The sequence below is a fragment of the Malus domestica genome, chromosome 07 (genome assembly GCF_042453785.1).
Source record: "Malus domestica chromosome 07, GDT2T_hap1".
Classification (NCBI taxonomy): Eukaryota; Viridiplantae; Streptophyta; class Magnoliopsida; order Rosales; family Rosaceae; genus Malus; species Malus domestica.
Window position 1 is genome coordinate 22,041,975 of NC_091667.1, and position 18,625 is coordinate 22,060,599.

General features: G+C 39.0%; 3 protein-coding genes across 6 annotated transcripts; all 3 read right to left on the reverse strand.

Moving 5' to 3' along the window:
- Positions 1-475: 475 nt before the first annotated feature.
- On the reverse strand, positions 476-3,971 carry LOC103439323 (E3 ubiquitin-protein ligase SINAT3). Of its 3 annotated transcripts, none has more exons than XM_070824786.1 (4): positions 3,466-3,971; positions 1,958-2,344; positions 1,191-1,521; positions 476-674 (listed from the first exon to the last, which is right to left on the reverse strand). In XM_070824786.1, exons 1-4 carry the CDS (start codon positions 3,664-3,666, stop codon positions 625-627), a joined length of 969 nt encoding a protein of 322 aa, XP_070680887.1. In that variant the 5' UTR covers positions 3,667-3,971; the 3' UTR covers positions 476-624. The 3 variants fall into 3 exon arrangements, with proteins under 3 accessions (XP_070680887.1, XP_028961583.2, XP_070680888.1); XM_029105750.2 differs by having other exon boundaries at positions 1,158-1,521; XM_070824787.1 differs by lacking the exon at positions 1,958-2,344 and having other exon boundaries at positions 3,466-3,893.
- A 2,225-nt stretch (positions 3,972-6,196) lies between these two features.
- Positions 6,197-8,880, reverse strand: LOC103439324 (UV-stimulated scaffold protein A homolog). Of its 2 annotated transcripts, none has more exons than XM_008377870.4 (2): positions 8,581-8,880; positions 6,197-8,197 (listed from the first exon to the last, which is right to left on the reverse strand). In XM_008377870.4, the coding sequence occupies exons 1-2, from the start codon at positions 8,758-8,760 to the stop codon at positions 6,440-6,442; spliced, it is 1,938 nt and encodes a 645-aa protein (XP_008376092.1). In that variant the 5' UTR covers positions 8,761-8,880; the 3' UTR covers positions 6,197-6,439. The 2 variants fall into 2 exon arrangements, with proteins under 2 accessions (XP_008376092.1, XP_070680889.1); XM_070824788.1 differs by having other exon boundaries at positions 8,549-8,867.
- Positions 8,881-14,334: 5,454 nt separating this feature from the next.
- On the reverse strand, positions 14,335-16,316 carry LOC103439320 (aspartyl protease family protein 2-like). Its single transcript, XM_008377864.4, has one exon. It carries the CDS (start codon positions 16,066-16,068, stop codon positions 14,605-14,607), a length of 1,464 nt encoding a protein of 487 aa, XP_008376086.1. The 5' UTR covers positions 16,069-16,316; the 3' UTR covers positions 14,335-14,604.
- Positions 16,317-18,625: the final 2,309 nt, after the last annotated feature.

The following is an 18,625-nucleotide window of genomic DNA, read 5'->3' on the forward strand; positions in this document are numbered from 1 at the left end:
CAAATTCCAACCTCACACAGACGTACATATATTTTCAAGTTCCTTTTTCTTGTTTCCCTCAACCTCTCACGGAAAAAGAAGCACGTAGAGTCATCAAAATGGCAAGGAAAACAATCTCGGAATAGAGGGAGTCCCCGGCCAACCCAGTCCGATCCACTACTGTACAGCAACACCATCTGATGATCATGAGACGATCGACCTATATCAACTGCACTAAACAAACGCTGCTGCTGATGAAACATACGGTATTTGAGCTTCGAGATCGTTTGCCATCAAAGACTGCAATGGCAACCCCAAAGGATGCAACATTGAGTGCTGGAGAGACTTAAAGATTACGTATCTTATCTCCGCTTTTGCCCCCAACTCATAGCAAACATGATGGTTGAAAGTGAAACGATGACTCCTCACTGATCTACTTTGTTTAGGTTTCATCTGACTCAACGTTGAGCTTTGTGTATCAAATAAAGTCAAGTAATTCCAAGACAAGCAAAGGAGTAATTTCCCTGTTGAGTATTTGCAGATCATAGGATAAAAGCTTATGGTTTTTCTATCTTAGGCATTGATACATACCTACCAAGTATATAAACTGATACCCCAAGCTCTAGCTGTCTCACCAACTGCTTATCAGTCAGTTTGAACTGCAATCGTACACGGTACTTCACAAACTTTCGCCCCTGAAACGTAGAAAAAATTATAAGCCTAGGGGACATAATGGATTGTTTCATAACTTAGGAACTAAAGTGAAAGCTGTCAAGGTTCTAATCATCATAATTTTCCCTTCGTTTTACCTTAACAAGCTTTACCCTAGGATACACCTGTCTGTCTCACCCCCTTCCTTATCTCTCCAGTTAAACAACGGCGGCATGAGCCGTGCTTTGACTATAATGCCATTGAGCAAAGTTCAATTGGTTTTTGAGAAATTATGGACAGCTGTCATGATTGTTAATCTAATACTAATATCAAACTCTAACCAAGACTCCATCAAGACAACAGTTTCGTGTTTCAGCTTTAAGAGGATAACTGGAAGCTTAACAGACTAAGTACAAAGCCTCCAGCATTGAAACGTTATAATCCAATAAAAGAATCCTTAAAATCTAAATTCACTAATAACATTAAGATAATATTTAGCACACAAATGAGGGAAAGAGATATCCAACCAGGCTAGCTACAGAGAGGTATGCAGGTCCCACCTTCTGGGTTCTGCTGTTCCTTCAATATTCGTCCTGTGACCCGCAGCTTCAGCTCTTTCCTATCCCCACCAGAGAAGAAAAGCGCCATGTTGCGCTGTATTATGAGGCCATCATGGCTGTCTCTAACCTTCTTGTGGCTATCCCTTATGCTTCTTGGGTTGCCCTCCCAAATCAGCTTTCGGCCATTTCCTCCAACCTCCAGGCTGTAGCTGTAGTTCCGAGCTTCTGCTTCATCCCCCATGAACCGGAGAAATGCCATGTAAACAGGAGCCATACCAAGCTGGAAGGCTTCAAAATGTAGACAGAAATACTGACCAAAACAGTGGAAGACCTATCAAGGATGAAAAATAAGACAATTAGTTTGCTACCATAACAAAAACCAAAGCCTACATCTTCAATCTGCAATATAGTCACAGTTGATCCATCTCAAGTATTGCTATCAAAGGTCCCATGATTCCTATCGTCCCATATTAACTGGGAAAGTTAAACCAATCAACTAATTCATGCACTTTTAATTGGGATAGTTAAACTAATCAATTAAGTATTTATATTCTAATTGGGAAAGTTAAACTAAACAAAGTCTTATTCTCAATGGCTAATGATGCAATTCCAGTATTAACTTCACTTATTGCCCCCATAGTGAAAGTGATGGTTTCTTGATTTATGCAACCTCTGCCTACTAATATCTAACGTGAGGTGAGCAAACCAAGCAATTTTCATTCAGCCACGAGTTTTATACAAAGAGGGAGAAACACGTATGTACTTACAGTTAACATCCATGTGGCATTTTCTACTTCACGAGGATTAGACTTTACATAACGATGATTAAAAGTGCATCCGGAATGCATGTCCACCTTGTGATCATCCCGGAGGTGAGAAACAAGGAATGGAATATCCCCAACAGTGGAGCAGTCTGATCCAGCATATGGACAGTTGTATGGTCTGAAGTTACAGACAGCCTCGTGTTTGAGTTTACTATAATAGGGAAATATCTCTGGGCACCCTAGAGAGCAATACTTGCAGGGCAGTTCAAGCGATTCAGCAACCTTCTCCAGTGCTAGACACCTTATGTCACCAAGCTCCTGTCTACAAGTTGGGCACCGGTTATGCACCCTTGCTTTACAGGTGGAACAAAGGGTATGCCCATTGTGACACTGCAGAAACAAATAGTTTAATTTATAAGCCATAAAGGTCAACTAATCCTAGATGAATTTTACAAGCAGCTACATATTATTAAAAGAATCCCCATGCTTAGCCATCCCAAATAAATCTAAGGATAGCGATTCAGTGAGTATCCCTTGATTTCAATAAGCTCCAGAGTAGGTGGGGTAGGTCTACTCATCCGAACTAAGCCACATAAACATCAAAACATGTCAACACCCCCAACACTTAAAATGAAGCCCGTGCGATGCATTACACCCCCAGCATAAAGTTATGTGACTCTATAGCCTCTACAGCCATGAGAGATGTAAGAGTATGTGTGTGAGGCAGAGCAAAGTGCTCTAACAAAACAACTAATAAACTTCTGACCTAAACCCTATTAATGAATATATAGCACGGATCGGTGCACCCAATTTCAAGCATGATAGCTTTACACAGATAAAATTTCTGTCCTAAACCCTATTAATGAATAAATAGCATGAACTTGGTGTACCCAATTTCAAGCACGATAGCTTTACACAGATAAAGCACCCAAAGCATCTCTATCAATTGGTGGTAGTGTTACCGCTCCCCACCTGTCAGCCTGCTTCACTTGACAAACTAACTGATAAATATGTCCAAACTAGCATATTCACCAACTCCAGGAAGTATCACGTAGACAAAATATTTTGAACGAAATCTGATTCTGTTCTTTGGTATTCCCTGTTACTAGGAACTCCGGAAAAGCACTTATAAGTGAAGCAAGTTTCAAAATCTTACTAGCCAAACCAGAATTATTTTCGATTGTTGTTTGCCTAAACAAATAATAGAATCCTAATTAACAAGGATTCATTTTTCTTTTCTTTATAACCAAATTCAGAAACTGAATATTATCTTTAACCTTCTAAATAATAGAATCCAATAAACCTACCAACCAAAACCCAGAAACACAATCACCCCTTAAAATTAAATCCCACAAAAAAAAAAAAAAAAAAAAAAAACTAATCAAACTCAATAAATCATAATTCCCTAGCATTGACCCCAAAAATTCAAAATCTTCAAAAAACAAAACAGGCAAAACAAAGATCAAAAGAAAAAAGGAAACCAATTGAGGAAATTGCAAGAAGGGGCGAACCTGATGGATTGGAGGGTACATTGAATTGGTACAAACAGGGCATTCAAGAAGCTCGTGGACGCTGGTGGTGCCGGGAATGTTACTGCCGGTGTTGCTGTGCGCCTTCGGAACTGAAACAAACTGGTGAATCGGACGGCTATGGATCTCGTCATCGTCAATCAAATCCAAAGACGCAAAACTTTCAATGATGTCTGATTCCATTCTTCAATGGAGACAAAAAAAAAACAGCAACAATTTGGAAACCCAAAATTTAAAAAATCAAAATTTGGGAAAAAGATGAAATCTTTCGATTCTTTGACTGATGGGTATGATTCCCCAATACACAATTATACAATATTGAATAAAAAATTGGAAGGGTAAAAAAAAAAGGGAAAATCCTGGATTGCAATGTGCGTAATAAGAAACCCAAAATTTTTATTCTTTTTCCACAAAAAGGTGTGCTTCTTCTTCTTCGTTGGTTTTACAGATAGAGAGACAAGAGATGGGTCACCGTCCAGATGACATCAACCGTCTGATTAAGATCAGACGGGTATCAAGTGTCCGTTTAATATTCAGTTAAGGGTTTTTGAGTAGCGGTTTGATATGATTGGTAGGTTAATAGAATAGCGAGGGGATTTAATAGTAGGGTAGGTTAATTTAGGGAACTTAATTTTTAACTTTTCTGATTTGGTAATTAGCTGTTGTTAATGTGGAATTATGGGTTTTGTTTTAAGTTTTAACTGATTTTTTTTTTTTGGATGAGTAGTAAAAGATCACTAGCAAAAGGGCTGTTTTTATGACTCGAATTGAACTTGTGATCTTTCAATCACAAAAAAATAACTTTTATGTAACGTCAAAACTCGATCATCATAAAATGAGAAGCCTTGTTAATTAGGTTCGGCCTTTTTAGTAAAAGAGCAGGGAGACAAGGGGATGAATCTCCGGTTTATGTGGTGTCATTTCACTAACTCTAATTAACTTTCACATTAAATGTTAATTTTTCAATTTTGAAAAAGAAATTAATCAAGATTAAGTGAAATAACATGTATTAATTGATTAGGTGTATGGTGAGCATACATTATAGTTTATGGTGGTGAGCAAAAATGCTCCATTTTTTTTGAATTTTTTGGCCGACTGTGGGTCCTATTTTATCCTTATAAAAGTTGCACACTTGTTTGTGTTATTAGGCATAATTTTTTATATAAAATTTTTTACATATGGATGTTATGATGGCAGATTTGGTAACACATTGTTTTGTGATTAATTTTGAAGCATGAGTTGATTATGGTTTGTAAAGTGATACCTTGTTGAATAAGGAATGTGGACATTTTCACAATTTTATAATGACTTGGAAATGATGTTGAAATGCAGCTCTATTGAATTTATCATGTCATATATAAATACAGATATAAGTGTACTATGACCATAGAAAATACAAGCAAATAATGTGAAAATAACAGCCAAAATACTAACCAATCATGCCAGCCAATTAGCTACTACAACCCTCAAACAACAAGTGAAAAATAAAATCGAAAGGTTCATCGAACCAAAAGCAAGAATTGTCAATGTGAAAAGCATAACGAGCAAAGCAATAAGTAACATCATTGGCTTAATGACGAACATGAAGAGCATACAAAGTAAAGCAACGGGCAACGCCATGTGGCTTATCAACCAACTTCAGTGATCTCCGACAAAAAAACTTTCAAATATCCAACATGAACAAAAGAATTACTCCTCCAATGGTGCTCACAACACAAATATGTTGTAAACTTATATCCAACAATTCAAGGTTGAATTGGATCCTACTGTAAACCATGGATACTCATTAGTTTCAAAATTGATTGAAGCAATTATGTAATTTAATTAGGGTTTAAGTTTTAAGAGATCCAACGTATCTTGCACGGTGACACACACACACAACTTGGTGACAATTTTGTTTGCCAATGATATCTTCATATTATCGCATAAATTAAGAGTTAGTGCTGCAAAGGTGACTTGAACGTTTCTAAATTCATGGTCACATGCTTGGAAGCCTTTTTATTTTTATCTCATTCATGAAGTAATCAGATCAAACTTATCAATTGGAAATTATTTAACTAAAGGAATTTTCTCTTTCCGTACCGTTTGACATGTTTGTTGTCAAACAGGGAATCTTAACTAAATATCATACACAATTTACCTAATTAACGGTTAATACATAGGCTGACAACATAACATTTCAAATTACTTGATCAAGCGAAAATCGAGACATGATTTTCATGGGAGAAGACAAATACATAATGTTGATCAAAATTAAAAAATAAATAAATAAATAAATAACAAAGGCGTAAAAGGATGACTTGACCTCAACGTTACTACCATTTTGTTTTGTGCCGCCATAACAAGTAACTATCCAAAAAGTAGGTGAAGCCGAATATTCTGTACCTTCTGTCTGGTTATGATTCATTGATTCTTGTCGGCAGACAGCATAACCAAACTGGAACAAGCCACACTTTACACATGCTTGTATTAGCTGTTATTGTCTATGATATGCAGCAGCAGCCACGGGAAGCTGCTACACCTTTTCATCGAGAGCAACTTGTATAGCATGGGCGTTCACGTGCCAATAATACAAGGACACATGAAGAGAAATTACGATATATATTTGTATTATTAGCATGTGACAGTCACCGTGACAGTATGCCCGTGCAGCCGTGCTATACAAGTCATCCTGTCCATTTAGAACAAACCACAACAGATATTACACATGAAATAAAATCAAACTTCTTATTTATTAACCTCCCTTTTATGCATACATTTTGAAAGAATTCAAATCCGAAAATTAACATATGTTACAAAACCGGCCGAAAGACAGCTTCCCTAATCATTCACTAATTAGGGGAAGTCCCTAATTGCTTAAGTCAAGAAAATGTGTGTAACAATTTACAAAAAGCATGTAAATCAATCAGTAACAATCCTCTTAATTAGCCAAGAAGCAGAGAAATAGGGCGACCATTTACCACTGATTCGGGAAGGCTTCTCGGTAATTTGCATCCTCGCCCAATGTAAGTTGTCTTACAGTTGCAGCACTTGCTCGTGTATTCAAAATCCTCCGAGCTAATCTATCTTTTGGTGTCTCTTTCTTCTGCAGCATGGAGGCAAGGGTTTTCTTTTTGTTTCTGAATGACGGGTTCCTACTAGTACTTGGCTCCCAATCTTCTCCAATAAATGCAGATTTAGAAGTTGAAGCGATTGCAGAATCCCGTAAAACCGCTTCATTGTGTTCTCTTATTTTGGCAAGCTTGGCACGCTTCAGTGCCTTTTTATCTATTTCTCTCTTCCTTGCCAACTCTTTATCTTTCTCACGAACATTCTGCACGGCTTGTTTCGTTAACTGCTCTACTAAATTGGTCCCTAAATCAGGAGCTTTCTCATCTTTTGGAGGGTTCTGATTCAGTGGCTTTCCCTCATCATCTCTGGGAATAACAGGTCCATGAAATGGGCAAATTCTCAAGTCTCTTCTCGGACAAAGTTTTCCATTGCTTAATGGTGCTCGGCATGGCTGAATTTCAACCTGCTTTTCTTTGTACACAGTAGCCTGAAGATTTAATTCCGCAATCTTTTCTGCTGGAATAACTGCATCCTGATCCACCCTGCCCCAATGACTTTCAAGCTCCAACCCCCGATGGTTAGCCAATACATCCATCTTTGAACCCCAACTGGCCAAATGATTGCTCCAGTTCACCTCAGGAGCTTCAGCCAGAAGCTTACTTCTCAGAGGGTCTGAATTGCTTCCCCCACCTTCATGACTGAGCCTCTTATTGGCATCGCTCTCCTTATCATGGCGTTTAGGAATGCTACCTTGCACCTCCTTGGATGTTGATGCCACAGCCAGACCTCCAGTTCTGTTATTGGGAAGATTAAAATTCCCACCCTCAGTTGTTTCGATCTTGCCTTCCTCCCAAAAATCTTCTTCCTCGTGCTTTGCAATGTTTGAAAGATTGCATCCCGATTCTTCACACTTCTTCTTCACTGATTGAATATTATTCCGGATATCGATGAACTCCTTCAAATATGAATCCCTGGATCTGTTATCAGTCAGTTCAACTTTTACAAGAACAAGGATCCATTCTTGCACTGCAGTCAAATGCTTTACCAATATCTTGTAAAGCTCCCGCAGGGCATCAAAAACCACTTTGTTTTCACTATTCTCATGAAGCTTTTCTCCTTCTTCCAATGCTTGTAAGCGCAACTGCCGGAACTCATAAGAATGAAACTCTTCGATATCTTCCTCATCTAATGGACAAAACGGCACACCTTCCTCTTTAGGGCGTACAATTTCTAAACACTCCCCAATCTCATCAACGGTAGATTGAATTTCTTCCTTAATTGACACAAAATTCTTTTCCAAAATCTCAAACTTTTTCAACAAGATCTTTCTTGTCTTCCTCTCCCTTTCCCTTCTCTCCTGCTGAAGCCGAGTCGCAGTTTCTTGTAGATTCGGGAACTGATACTTAAGGGTGTTCTTAAGGTAATCAAACCCTAACCTAATCTGCTTATAGTGAACCCCAAACGAAGAATTCCACTTCTCCAAAAACTCTATTGCCTTCTTACGCAGAGCAGTTGCAACATTTGCCGGAGGTGGGAGTGACAAATGTATTCTAAATCCAACACTTAAAGTCAATAACTGATCCAAATTTTCCACAACAAGGGTTCTAAATAGCTTTGATCTCATAAAAAGCTCATCAATGATAAGAAGTGTGAGGTAGCGCACCTGCAAAATTTATATATTTCATCAAAAACCTCTCTCCCCTAATTCAACTGATAGTACCAATCTGAATCCCTAAACTTTTAACACCCACCCAAACAAACAGAGATTAAACAACAATTTCTAACCAAATTGAACAGCTTACTATCCAATTTTTTACCATTATTTCCTATAATTTCAGAAAAATGAAAAGGATACGTAATTTAACAAGATGTTGATTGGTAAATCGAATTTTCCCTTTCAAATTTTCAAAATTTCTCGGCAACCAAACACAAGCTAGAAAATAAACCCTAGAAAAATACACTACAAACTACAAACAGCAACGGAGAAATTAAATATAAGGATTCGAATTTTTACGGAAGAAAGAGAGTTTCTATGCACAAAAGGACCTGAGAGTGTTCGCGCTTCATAAGATCCATGAGAATACGAGCGGCGAGTCGGAGCTCCGAATCGGAGTATCGGACAACCGACTTGATGGCCTTGAGGAGGCGTGGGTCGACATCCGGTTCGGTCGAGATCGTCGCCGTCTCTATCAAAACCCTAACCTTCCCTCCTTCCTCTTCTTCCATTGTTTCTCAATTCAACCACGCAGAGATTGGAAGCTTCTTTGAATTTTCAAAGTCGAGGATAATATACTTTGTGGATTTGGGTATTTTTCGCGCTGAGCAAGAAAGGGTAAAATGTCACAATCTGAATTTATGAGGGGCACTATATATATAAGAGACTTTGCTATTTAGATCCTCCAAATTTTTTTAAATTATTTTGTTGGATAAGATGTTTTAGAAATTTGCAAATCCGAAAGTCCGCTTATCCCAGTTCTTCGACCCAAAAGAATCTAAGGCCCATCTTAAATCAAAAGAATGTGAATTTAATTTAAGGATTTTAGTAAAAAAGGCTTCAGAAGTTTGAATCTTAATCAAAAGAATTCAAACAATTTTATTTAATGGTTAGGCAAAACTCAATATCAAACCAACCCAACTAAAATAACTGACTAAGTTTTCAATTTTTCCCCTGACAATTTTTGGCCTAGTTCATTTTCTTTTCCATTAGTTGTGTGACGTCGCACAACTAACTTGTATATAAAGTGTGATTGTTTTCAAATAGCTCAGAGCTTAATAGATTTGGGCTCACGAACTGTACTAAACACTTCATTGTTCTTATCTTGCTTAGTCCAAGCCAAGTCAATCAAGCTTAGTTTTTGAAGCTAATCCAGTCTGAACTAGTTCACTGTAATTAACGAGGCCTACAAGACTTGGGGACCAAGGCACACCTCTCTTGAAAGTTAGTGGACCTAGAAATGGTTGGTCCAATCCGGACTCGTTTGGTTTGGGCCCGTTAGTTAATAAGGGTACTCGGGATGGCAAAAACAAAAAATGTGTCCCGCTATTTCCGACATGGATCCGGTGAAATTGAATTCCCCATGAAGGTGCAGAGTCGCAATGGCCAGACGCTAAGACCCTTCTTACTCAAATGTGTATGACAGGTGTGAGGTAGTGACACACTATAACCAATCTGAAAAGACCACTGTTTCGTATAAGGATGCCTAACTTATGCATCGATAATTTGCGCAGGGAGAGGCGGTGACTGTTTTAGATTTTAAGGAAAACTAATGAAAATGGCTTGAAAACTTTAAGTTTTAACGATAAAGACAAAATAAAGGGTAAAGTGAATAGTACCATGATTGACTTTTTAGTGTAAAAATATAGTTTTTCATTAAAATAAACAATACCGGGATCTTTTCATTAAAGTTCTCTAGATTTGAATGTTGCAGGTTATTATTTAACATGGTATAAAATATCGATGATATCGGAAATATCGGTAGTCCAAAAACATGAAAATTTCGAGATATTATCGATATCGATAAAAATTGAATAAAAACCACGGAAATTGTAAAAAAAACTTGGAAATTTTTATTGAAACTTTGGAGAATGTTTATTTAGTCAATTATCTATTAGTTTATCAAAAAAAATAGAAGGAAATGCATTACATGATGGATTTAACTTATTTAAGTTTATTATACAGCGAGCTGGCAAACACTGTGAGTGTAGAAAATATATAGTAATTAATGAAAAAAAGATTAAACACACCATAATCATTTATATATAATGATTTACTACAATATTTTACACTTTATACATTGCATATATGAGTGATTTAGTAACACATAAAGTTCCTGTGAGGTTCAAAATATTCACTATCTTCATCATCTCTATGTGTAGAGTAAGTTTATTGTGAAGAGTATTCATCAAATGATAAATCTCCAAAATAATTTTGCATGTAATTGTTAATATGCCACTCATATAAAAGTGATATATGGTGGTTACGGTGTTGGATGAGTAAAATGGGAGGGGTTCAAATCCCCTTTGTGTTTTTTTTTCCCTCCCTTTTTTCCCTTTTTTTCCTTTTTTTTTTCTTCTTTTTTTTCCCTTTTTTTTTCTTCTTTTTCTTTCTTTTTTTCCTCCTTTACATCAATATTTTCGATATTTTAGCGATATTACACTGATATTTTGACAAAATATTGCTGAAGTGTAAGCGAAATTATCAAAATCGATATTTTTCGATATTATCGATATTTGTACGATATGTACATGGATATGTTCCGAAATATCCGTGATTCGAAAAAACTGATATATCCTCGATATTTCGTCGATATTATCAATATTTCAGACTATGGTATTTAAAGAATGATTTAGTTGGTGATTTAGATTTTAATGCAGCAGCCTGCAGGAGATTAGTACTTTGTTGGCTCATCAAAGATCGGATCAGGTTCACATGTGTTGGGGACAGAATACTAGGTTGATGCATGTATGCTGTTCTTCCACGTTTCTCTAATAAACAATACAAAAAAGAAAATAATAAATAAATAAAATTAAGGCTGAATTGAGTTTTATTAGAGATCGTCTCATAATATAAAACCCGCTCCCTAATCTCTCAACATTGTCCGTGGACCGTGATGATGTTGAAACAAAAGAAAAGCCATGTGCTCATAAATGCATACATCAAATTTTATGTTTTGCCTTATTGCTTCTCTCTCCTCCGAATCTCACTCATCTTCATTATTCTCTTATTTAAACGGTTACGATTAAGTCACTTAAATATCTTGTTTTGAATTTTTTTATTTAAAAAAAAAAAAGATAGAAAGGAAAGTGTGAGAGGAGGGAGCCCGCCCAAACTCGCCTAAGTTGCGATTCTCACTTAGAGAGTAATTATATAACTTTCATTTTGCATTTTTTTTCAATAAATTTTAAGAGACTTGTGAAATACTTAGATGAGCACACATTATATACTTGTTCTCCATGTTTTCATTATATTATAATATTTTATGATCTACATGTCATTCTATTTTTGCAGTTTATGTATCCCAATGAAATCATGTATTTTTTAAGTATATACAAACAATTATTTATATGATGTATAATAAATTTACCTAAATCCACATAGTCTACCTAGACCCTCGCTTAGACCCGCCTAACCACTTAGGCGTTGTGCCCCAGCCCACCGCCCGACTAGCACCTAGCGTTTTTTAGAACCGTGATTGGTATTTATCGAAAAATCGAAGTATTGTGTAATTTACTAACTATTAAGATTCATGTGAGAGTTCATATTCTACAAAACAACACTAAATCGTACATACCGTACACTTAACGTTTTGGTGAAATATTAATAGCAAATTTATTTTAAGTATGGGTGTAATTTTGGAAATTGAATCCGCTTCAGACCTTAGTGTTCGGAGCCTAGGGATCAATTCATCTGGGCCGCACATCCAACGGTCCTCATTAACTTGTTTTTTTTGCCCACCACACAAAACCAACGGCTCTAATTTCTTTTATACACCAATCAGCGGCCCAAATGATTTGATCCCTAGACTCTGGACACTAACGTCAGGAGCGAATCCAATTCCGTAATTTTTTACTTAAGATGGGTGTTTGTACATATATCTACCTATCTACGGACTACAACGACTGTCACTAACTTAGGCCATGATCCAGTTTGCAACTAGACAAGGAGGGGAGGACAGTGGGCACCACCAAAAAACAAACCCTTTAATAGCATTAAAATATCAAGCGTAGGGTCATCACCAAAAAACACAACCCATGTTCCAATGTTGCCTGCACATAAATAATTACTATGCTTTGTATTCACCCTAGGGATGGGCACGGGCCCAAAATTGGAGGGACTGGATCGAACCTGTTTGAAAATACAACAGGTCGGGACGAGGCGGATTATACTATTTTAAAACTGAGAATCGAACCTAGCATGGCCCGTATAAAACAGGCCGAATCTTACAGGTCCAACGAATACATTTTTTTTTTCTTCTAATTTTCAGTTACCAGATTCCCAATCTAATTTCACTCGATCGAGTTCTGATTCAAGTTCGAAATCAAATTGTTGAATAGGAAGAGGGCGCTGTCGGAGACAAATCAGAGATGGTGATTACTGCAGAGGAGAGGGGAAGGAGATAAAATTAACATTTCAGAAAATGATTGACTCGATCACCATCAATCTTTCGTCCTTCAAAACCCTAATTTCTCCCCCTCAATTTTCATTAATGGTGGAATCCACCGTCGCCAAATCCAACACCTACAACCTATTCGTGACCTTTTTGGAGGGCAAAATCCTAACCCTAAAATTCACAACCCTGGAGATTCCCGCCACTTCCATCAAGCACCTCCTATACAAAATCACCAAAATACCCCTCTAGCACCAGCGCCTCGTCATCGGGACTCAACAACTTTAGGATGATTTCGTCATCTCGTGTTCCTCCTCCGACGCGCCGTACTTCCCAACAGTGCATCTTCTGCTCCGGCTCGTCGGTGGAAAAAGGTGGTTTCGAGTTGTTACTGCATGTTAATACGGAGAAAAAGCTTGAGGAGTGGAGGGTTGCGGAAGAAGAGAGAATGCTCGAAAAGATGGCGGAGGATTATTTGAAGCGTATTGAGAAGAAGGGGAAAGTGGGAACTGGGGACGATAAGGCTGAGAAGTATGGGAATGGGAGAAACGGGTCAGGCCGGGGCCCTATTTCTTGGGACTTTTGGAACCGCCCCGCCTCGTTAATTTCTTGAACCCGCCCTGCCCCGTTTGTGTTTCATAATTTTCAAATTCGCCCTATGCTCGACCCGCCCTGCGGGTGTAGTGTAGTACTCGTTTGCCCACCTCTAATTCACCCTCCCCACCACTTTTAACTTTTAATTTTCTTTTACACCTACAATAAACCCAACATATCTTCGAGGAGATAATTTTTCTTTCCTCTTTACTATCCATCCTAGCTTACGTGTAATATTTCGGGACACATACGCTTATGTGACATAATTATTTAATTAAATTGAAAATTTTGAAATTTATTGTGAAATACGGTGTGAATGCAACACATAGGTGAAAATTAAAAGTTTTAGATGAAAAAGTATCATAAAGGTGAAAAATTTTCTTCATGCATGTAAAATGTTGTCGAATCAAAACGTTTATATATAGAGATATGTTTTTTTGTATGCTCAGACCAAATACGAAATAAAAAATTAGAAAGTGACAATACAATCTCTCCTTTCTCTTTATCTGTATTCATTATTTGATACAATTACGAAAACAAACGTTCTCTTCCGTGCTTTCCTACTATAACAAATTGTCTTGTTCAATTATTCAAAACATTAAATATTATCGACTAATCTAATCATAGCGCGTAAAATAAAAAAACATGACGTGACCTTTTATTCTACCACAAGGGAGAATTTTGCGAAGTTTCCATGTGAAAGCCAGTAAGCAGGAAAGAAATGGAGGAAGAAATAAACAATGGGAGGAAGTTGGCACACAACACAAGGAAGGGGACAAGCCAAAGGTACCGTACGTGATCGTATTGTGCTTGCCAAACCCACACCTTAATCTTTGAAAAATTACACCGTCTTTTCTTCTGCTCACACTCCAATCAGCAATCAATCACTAGGTGCATCCATGTGCTCCTCTTGACATTCTCTCATATCCAAACACCCCCACATCCCAGAAAATCTTCCCTACTCCGTAAACCATCTCATGATTTTTCATGTAATCGGAACACAAGTTGATAAGTAAAAAGAAAATAATATCGCTAAACTAAAAACTAATTGCAAACGAATTCTAATCCCATGACCCATTAAAAAACGAAGCGTGTCAAATAATATCGAATTTGAATTACCCATATATATTAGAGTAATAATTCATGAGTAGATAATACATGGAAAAAAAACACACGTGGGCATTGTAACTTGTAACCTGTAATAAGCAACACAAAACATCTCAAATCCTACTCTTTCAACAAAGCAAATCATCATCCTAATTCCAGCAAGGAAGGTTTGCCTTTCCCCGCTTTGATTTATATTAAATTAAAAATATAAAAATAAAACTCAGGGAAATTGGGCATTTCCTGTTGCCGCTACCAAAATTAATTAAGCGCACCCACGTGGAGAAAACCCGACCCGGGAGCCCGCCAGGTCATACACCACCCGGAAACCTTGCTGCTGGATGTTACCAATTATGGACAACCCGCCCATCGTACCCGCGAAAGCAAAGCAGAAGCTGCCGCTACTGTCCACTGGGATCAGGTAGTTGGTTGCCGGAAGTGAAACGTCCGCGTTTCGGAAATGCAGCACGACCGTGGGGACTTTGACTTCGGTCTTTCCGGACAAGTCGAAACACGTGTCGAACAGAGAGAACTCGGGCCCACGCTTAAGCCCCGAAGTACCGGCCCGGAAAGCATCGCGGAGAGCATTGTAAGCCGATCGGGTCAATCGGGTCACGGAAGTGCCCGAATCGAGGATGACCCCTCCGTTTCCTGCCGGGTCGAGATTGAAAAGCGATGCCGTGATACCCCGGACACGTGTCCCACCGACACTGATACCGATGAGCTCGACGTAGTAAAACGTGTCGAGTTTTGGGTTCGCGAGGAGGGGGGTGAACCGGGCGGTCCGGGAAACGGCCGAGTCACCGAAGAGGACTGAGGACGGTTTGGAAGAAGAGGACCGGTCCACTAGGCAGTAGGAGAATTTCCGGTTGAATTGGGAGCCGGTCTGGGCGGGAAATGATAACTTCCCCCGGCCGAGTCCCAAAAGCCCCGCCGCACCGACGAAGAGGCCCTCGTTGTCGTGACCGCATCCGATCGCCACGCGTCCCACTTTGGTGCCGCGAAACGTCAGCGTTTCGGTGGAGAACTCGCCGACAGTGAAGGAACCGTCCCCGTAGGAGACTTGGTAGAGGCAGGTCTTCTTGGAATTGCAGCCCGGCGAGTCGAGTTTCCGGCAGAGGGGGGACCCACAGGGGATTGTGGCGAAGGATCCGGATTTACGTGGGTCGAAAATGGGGTCGGTCTGGGTGTAGCACCGCTTGCAGGGGGCGCATTGGAGCCAAACGACGTCGCTTCCGGTGTCGAGGACCATGTAGACGTACCTGGGAGGCGTGCCGACGCCAAGGCGCGTGAAGTACTCGCCGCTGCCCTGAGAGAGTCCGGAGACGACGGAGCTGCTGAAGCCCGTGACAGGCACGTGACCACCGCCTCTGGTTGTTCTGTTTGGGGACGCCGCGGCGGCGGCGAGGGTGGTAAGGGCTTTGACACGGAAGGCGTCGCGCTGGAGGCGGAGGTGGAAGAGTTGGGTGGGGGTTTTGTTAAGCGCCATGGCGTCGATGTGGTGTAATTGTACGGAGAGAGTGTTTGGGGTTGTGGCGGTGGCGGAGGGGGAGTTGGGGTGGAGTTGGGCGGAATCGGATTCGGAGACGGTGTCGGACCATGAGAGGGTGGTGGGTGGGGAGGGGAGGGGGTTGAGGAGGAGGGTCTGGTGGTCGAGGGCGGAGGAGAGGGAGAGGAAAATGGCGGAGAGGGAAAGGAAGAGAAGGGGAAGTATTGCTTTCCCTTCCATTTTGGAGACTGGAGTGTTAGAGAGAGAGAGAGAGGAAATGGGAGTTTATAGGAAAGTGGGGGTGGAGAGAGGAGGCGTATAAATAATTGGAGTGCGAGAGTGCGGGTGTGAATAGTGGAAAAGGCGGTTGTGAGAATGGAGGAGGGAGTGAAGGAGGGAGTGAAGTTAAATCAGTTTTTTTGGTGGGGAGGGTAGAGATGTGAGATTATGAGATCTATTATGTTATCTAGGTGGGAAATAATGGATAAAGATCCTTTTCAAATTCTTTTTGTGGAGATTTGGAGGATTAATTTATTGTGTTCGTTTATCGTATATCGTACGGTTAATTTTCATTTGGTACGGTTAATTTTCATTTGGTACTGTTTATATTTAACTTTAAATACAAAATTTAAAATGATTTCTGACCGTACGATGTATGATGAACGGATACAATTGATTAATCCTCTAAATTCGTACAAAGAGAATCCGGTAATAACATAATCATATAATGTATTATACTAGAATTTCAGCAGAATTTATATATTATTAAATTTATTTATAAAATCAGAGTTGGTAATTTCATATCTCTACTAATTAATAAAACACTCATTGTCAACCAAAACTTTATAAAATTATCAGTTTAACCCTCTAATTAAAACAAAACATGAATAAGAAATATGGGGTAGAAATGTAATTTCACACATCCAAATTTTGCCTTTTTTTTCAAAGCCTCATCTACATTAATCCTGTAATATCCCACATCGCCCAAAGGAGTGGATCATGTAAACCTGATATGTATATTCTCATATCTACCTAGCACGAGGCCTTTTAGGAGCTCACTTGACACACTCCGACCGAAATCGAGACTTGCTGACCGTCATGTGAGAGTGACGTAACCATGTGCGCAAAGCGGAAGCGATAAAGAGTAAGGGAATACTAACAATTTAAAACCAAGCAACTAACAATCCCAATTAAGAAATGATGCTAGTGAGAATTTAAGTTTATAAATACACTTTCAGAGCAATAAGAAAGTCTAGTTACAGTCAAGTAGGACAATTACTAAAATACAACATCCGAAGGTGAATCCTACTTTCTCGGATTCTGTCAGAACACCATTGGATTCCTCGTGGCCACCAAACTCTGCTACCTAAGACCTGAAGGGGCAAAAAACAAAGTTGAGTGAGTCAGTAAAACACATTTATACGAAAACCTTATTTTCCTTTGAATATACTAACCCCTCATCGTAAAACAAGTATATAGTTACTTTTCCAAAAAATAGAATACATAAATATGTATATAAATATATCACTTCAAATCATGCTTTACATAATCATAATAATATGTATGCCATGCCAAGATAAAGTAAGCCATTCAAGTAAGAATAATTTCATAGACATATAACATGCTAGCCGGAACCCCTGTGGTAGTCTGTACGGCTGAATTCATAGCTCAAAAGTCAATCTAGCCGGAGTCACTACAATGACCTATACAGCAATGAACTGCACAAGAGTCGGAACCAAATGAAAAGGTTTGTACGACAATAATGGGTGTAATATAGTTATGCTCAATACTACTCTCACATAATAGTCGGGCGATAAATCGATAGTCACCTACGAGTCGGAACAGTAAATAAGGTCTGTACAACAAGACTGTGCACTTAAATTGGATCCAATATGAGCATATAATGCGAGATGTGACATAATAAACAGGCATGTATCATATCTTTGGCTAATTCACAATCACCCTAGGTGTAGTTTTATAAGCTCAACTTTATTCAATCACATATTACATCATTGACAATTCACATAACCAAACATACTTACCTGGGCTTACCTGAGTCTCCACAGCACCATGCAACAATATGCATAGTTATGATAATGCATATACTAAAATATGAGGCATATATGACATGGCATTTAAATCACATTTCCTTTAAATATGTTTTCTGGGAAAAACGTCAAGTATATATATATATACTGAAAATAACTGCCTACTCACTGATATGTCGATGGGTCGTAGCCCCCAAGCCTCGATTGATTACGCTCGTCCTGAGAATAGGCCTCACTTATAGGCGTAATAACCGAATAACGTTATTTAACGTACATAATCAACAATAAGTAATAATTTCTCATATATTGCTCAATTTGGGTATATGAATATACCATGGTGACCTACACAATCTCAGGATCATCCCCAAATTTTTAGAATATTTTTCTGAGCTCCCACGCGCCGGCCAAGGCACTGCCAGATGCGCCCCCCACGTGCGGCCATGTGCCAGGCACACTGACGATGTCAACTGACGCCGTCAAGTATATTCCGTTTATTCCTTAACAAAACTTAACGGCATGACCTAACGCCGTTAGAATATTCCGTTAAACTTAACGGAATATCCTTTCGTCTTCTACCTTCAGCTCCAGCGACCGTCGCCGGATAACTGGGTAATTTTCAAAACTCTATAACTCATTCGTTTTTCATCCATTTTCTACGAAATTACCACCAAAATGAAGCTTAGGACATAAGGAAGAGAAATATACCACTTTAAAGCCCCAAAGTCGACTGAATCACACCGGAGAAATTC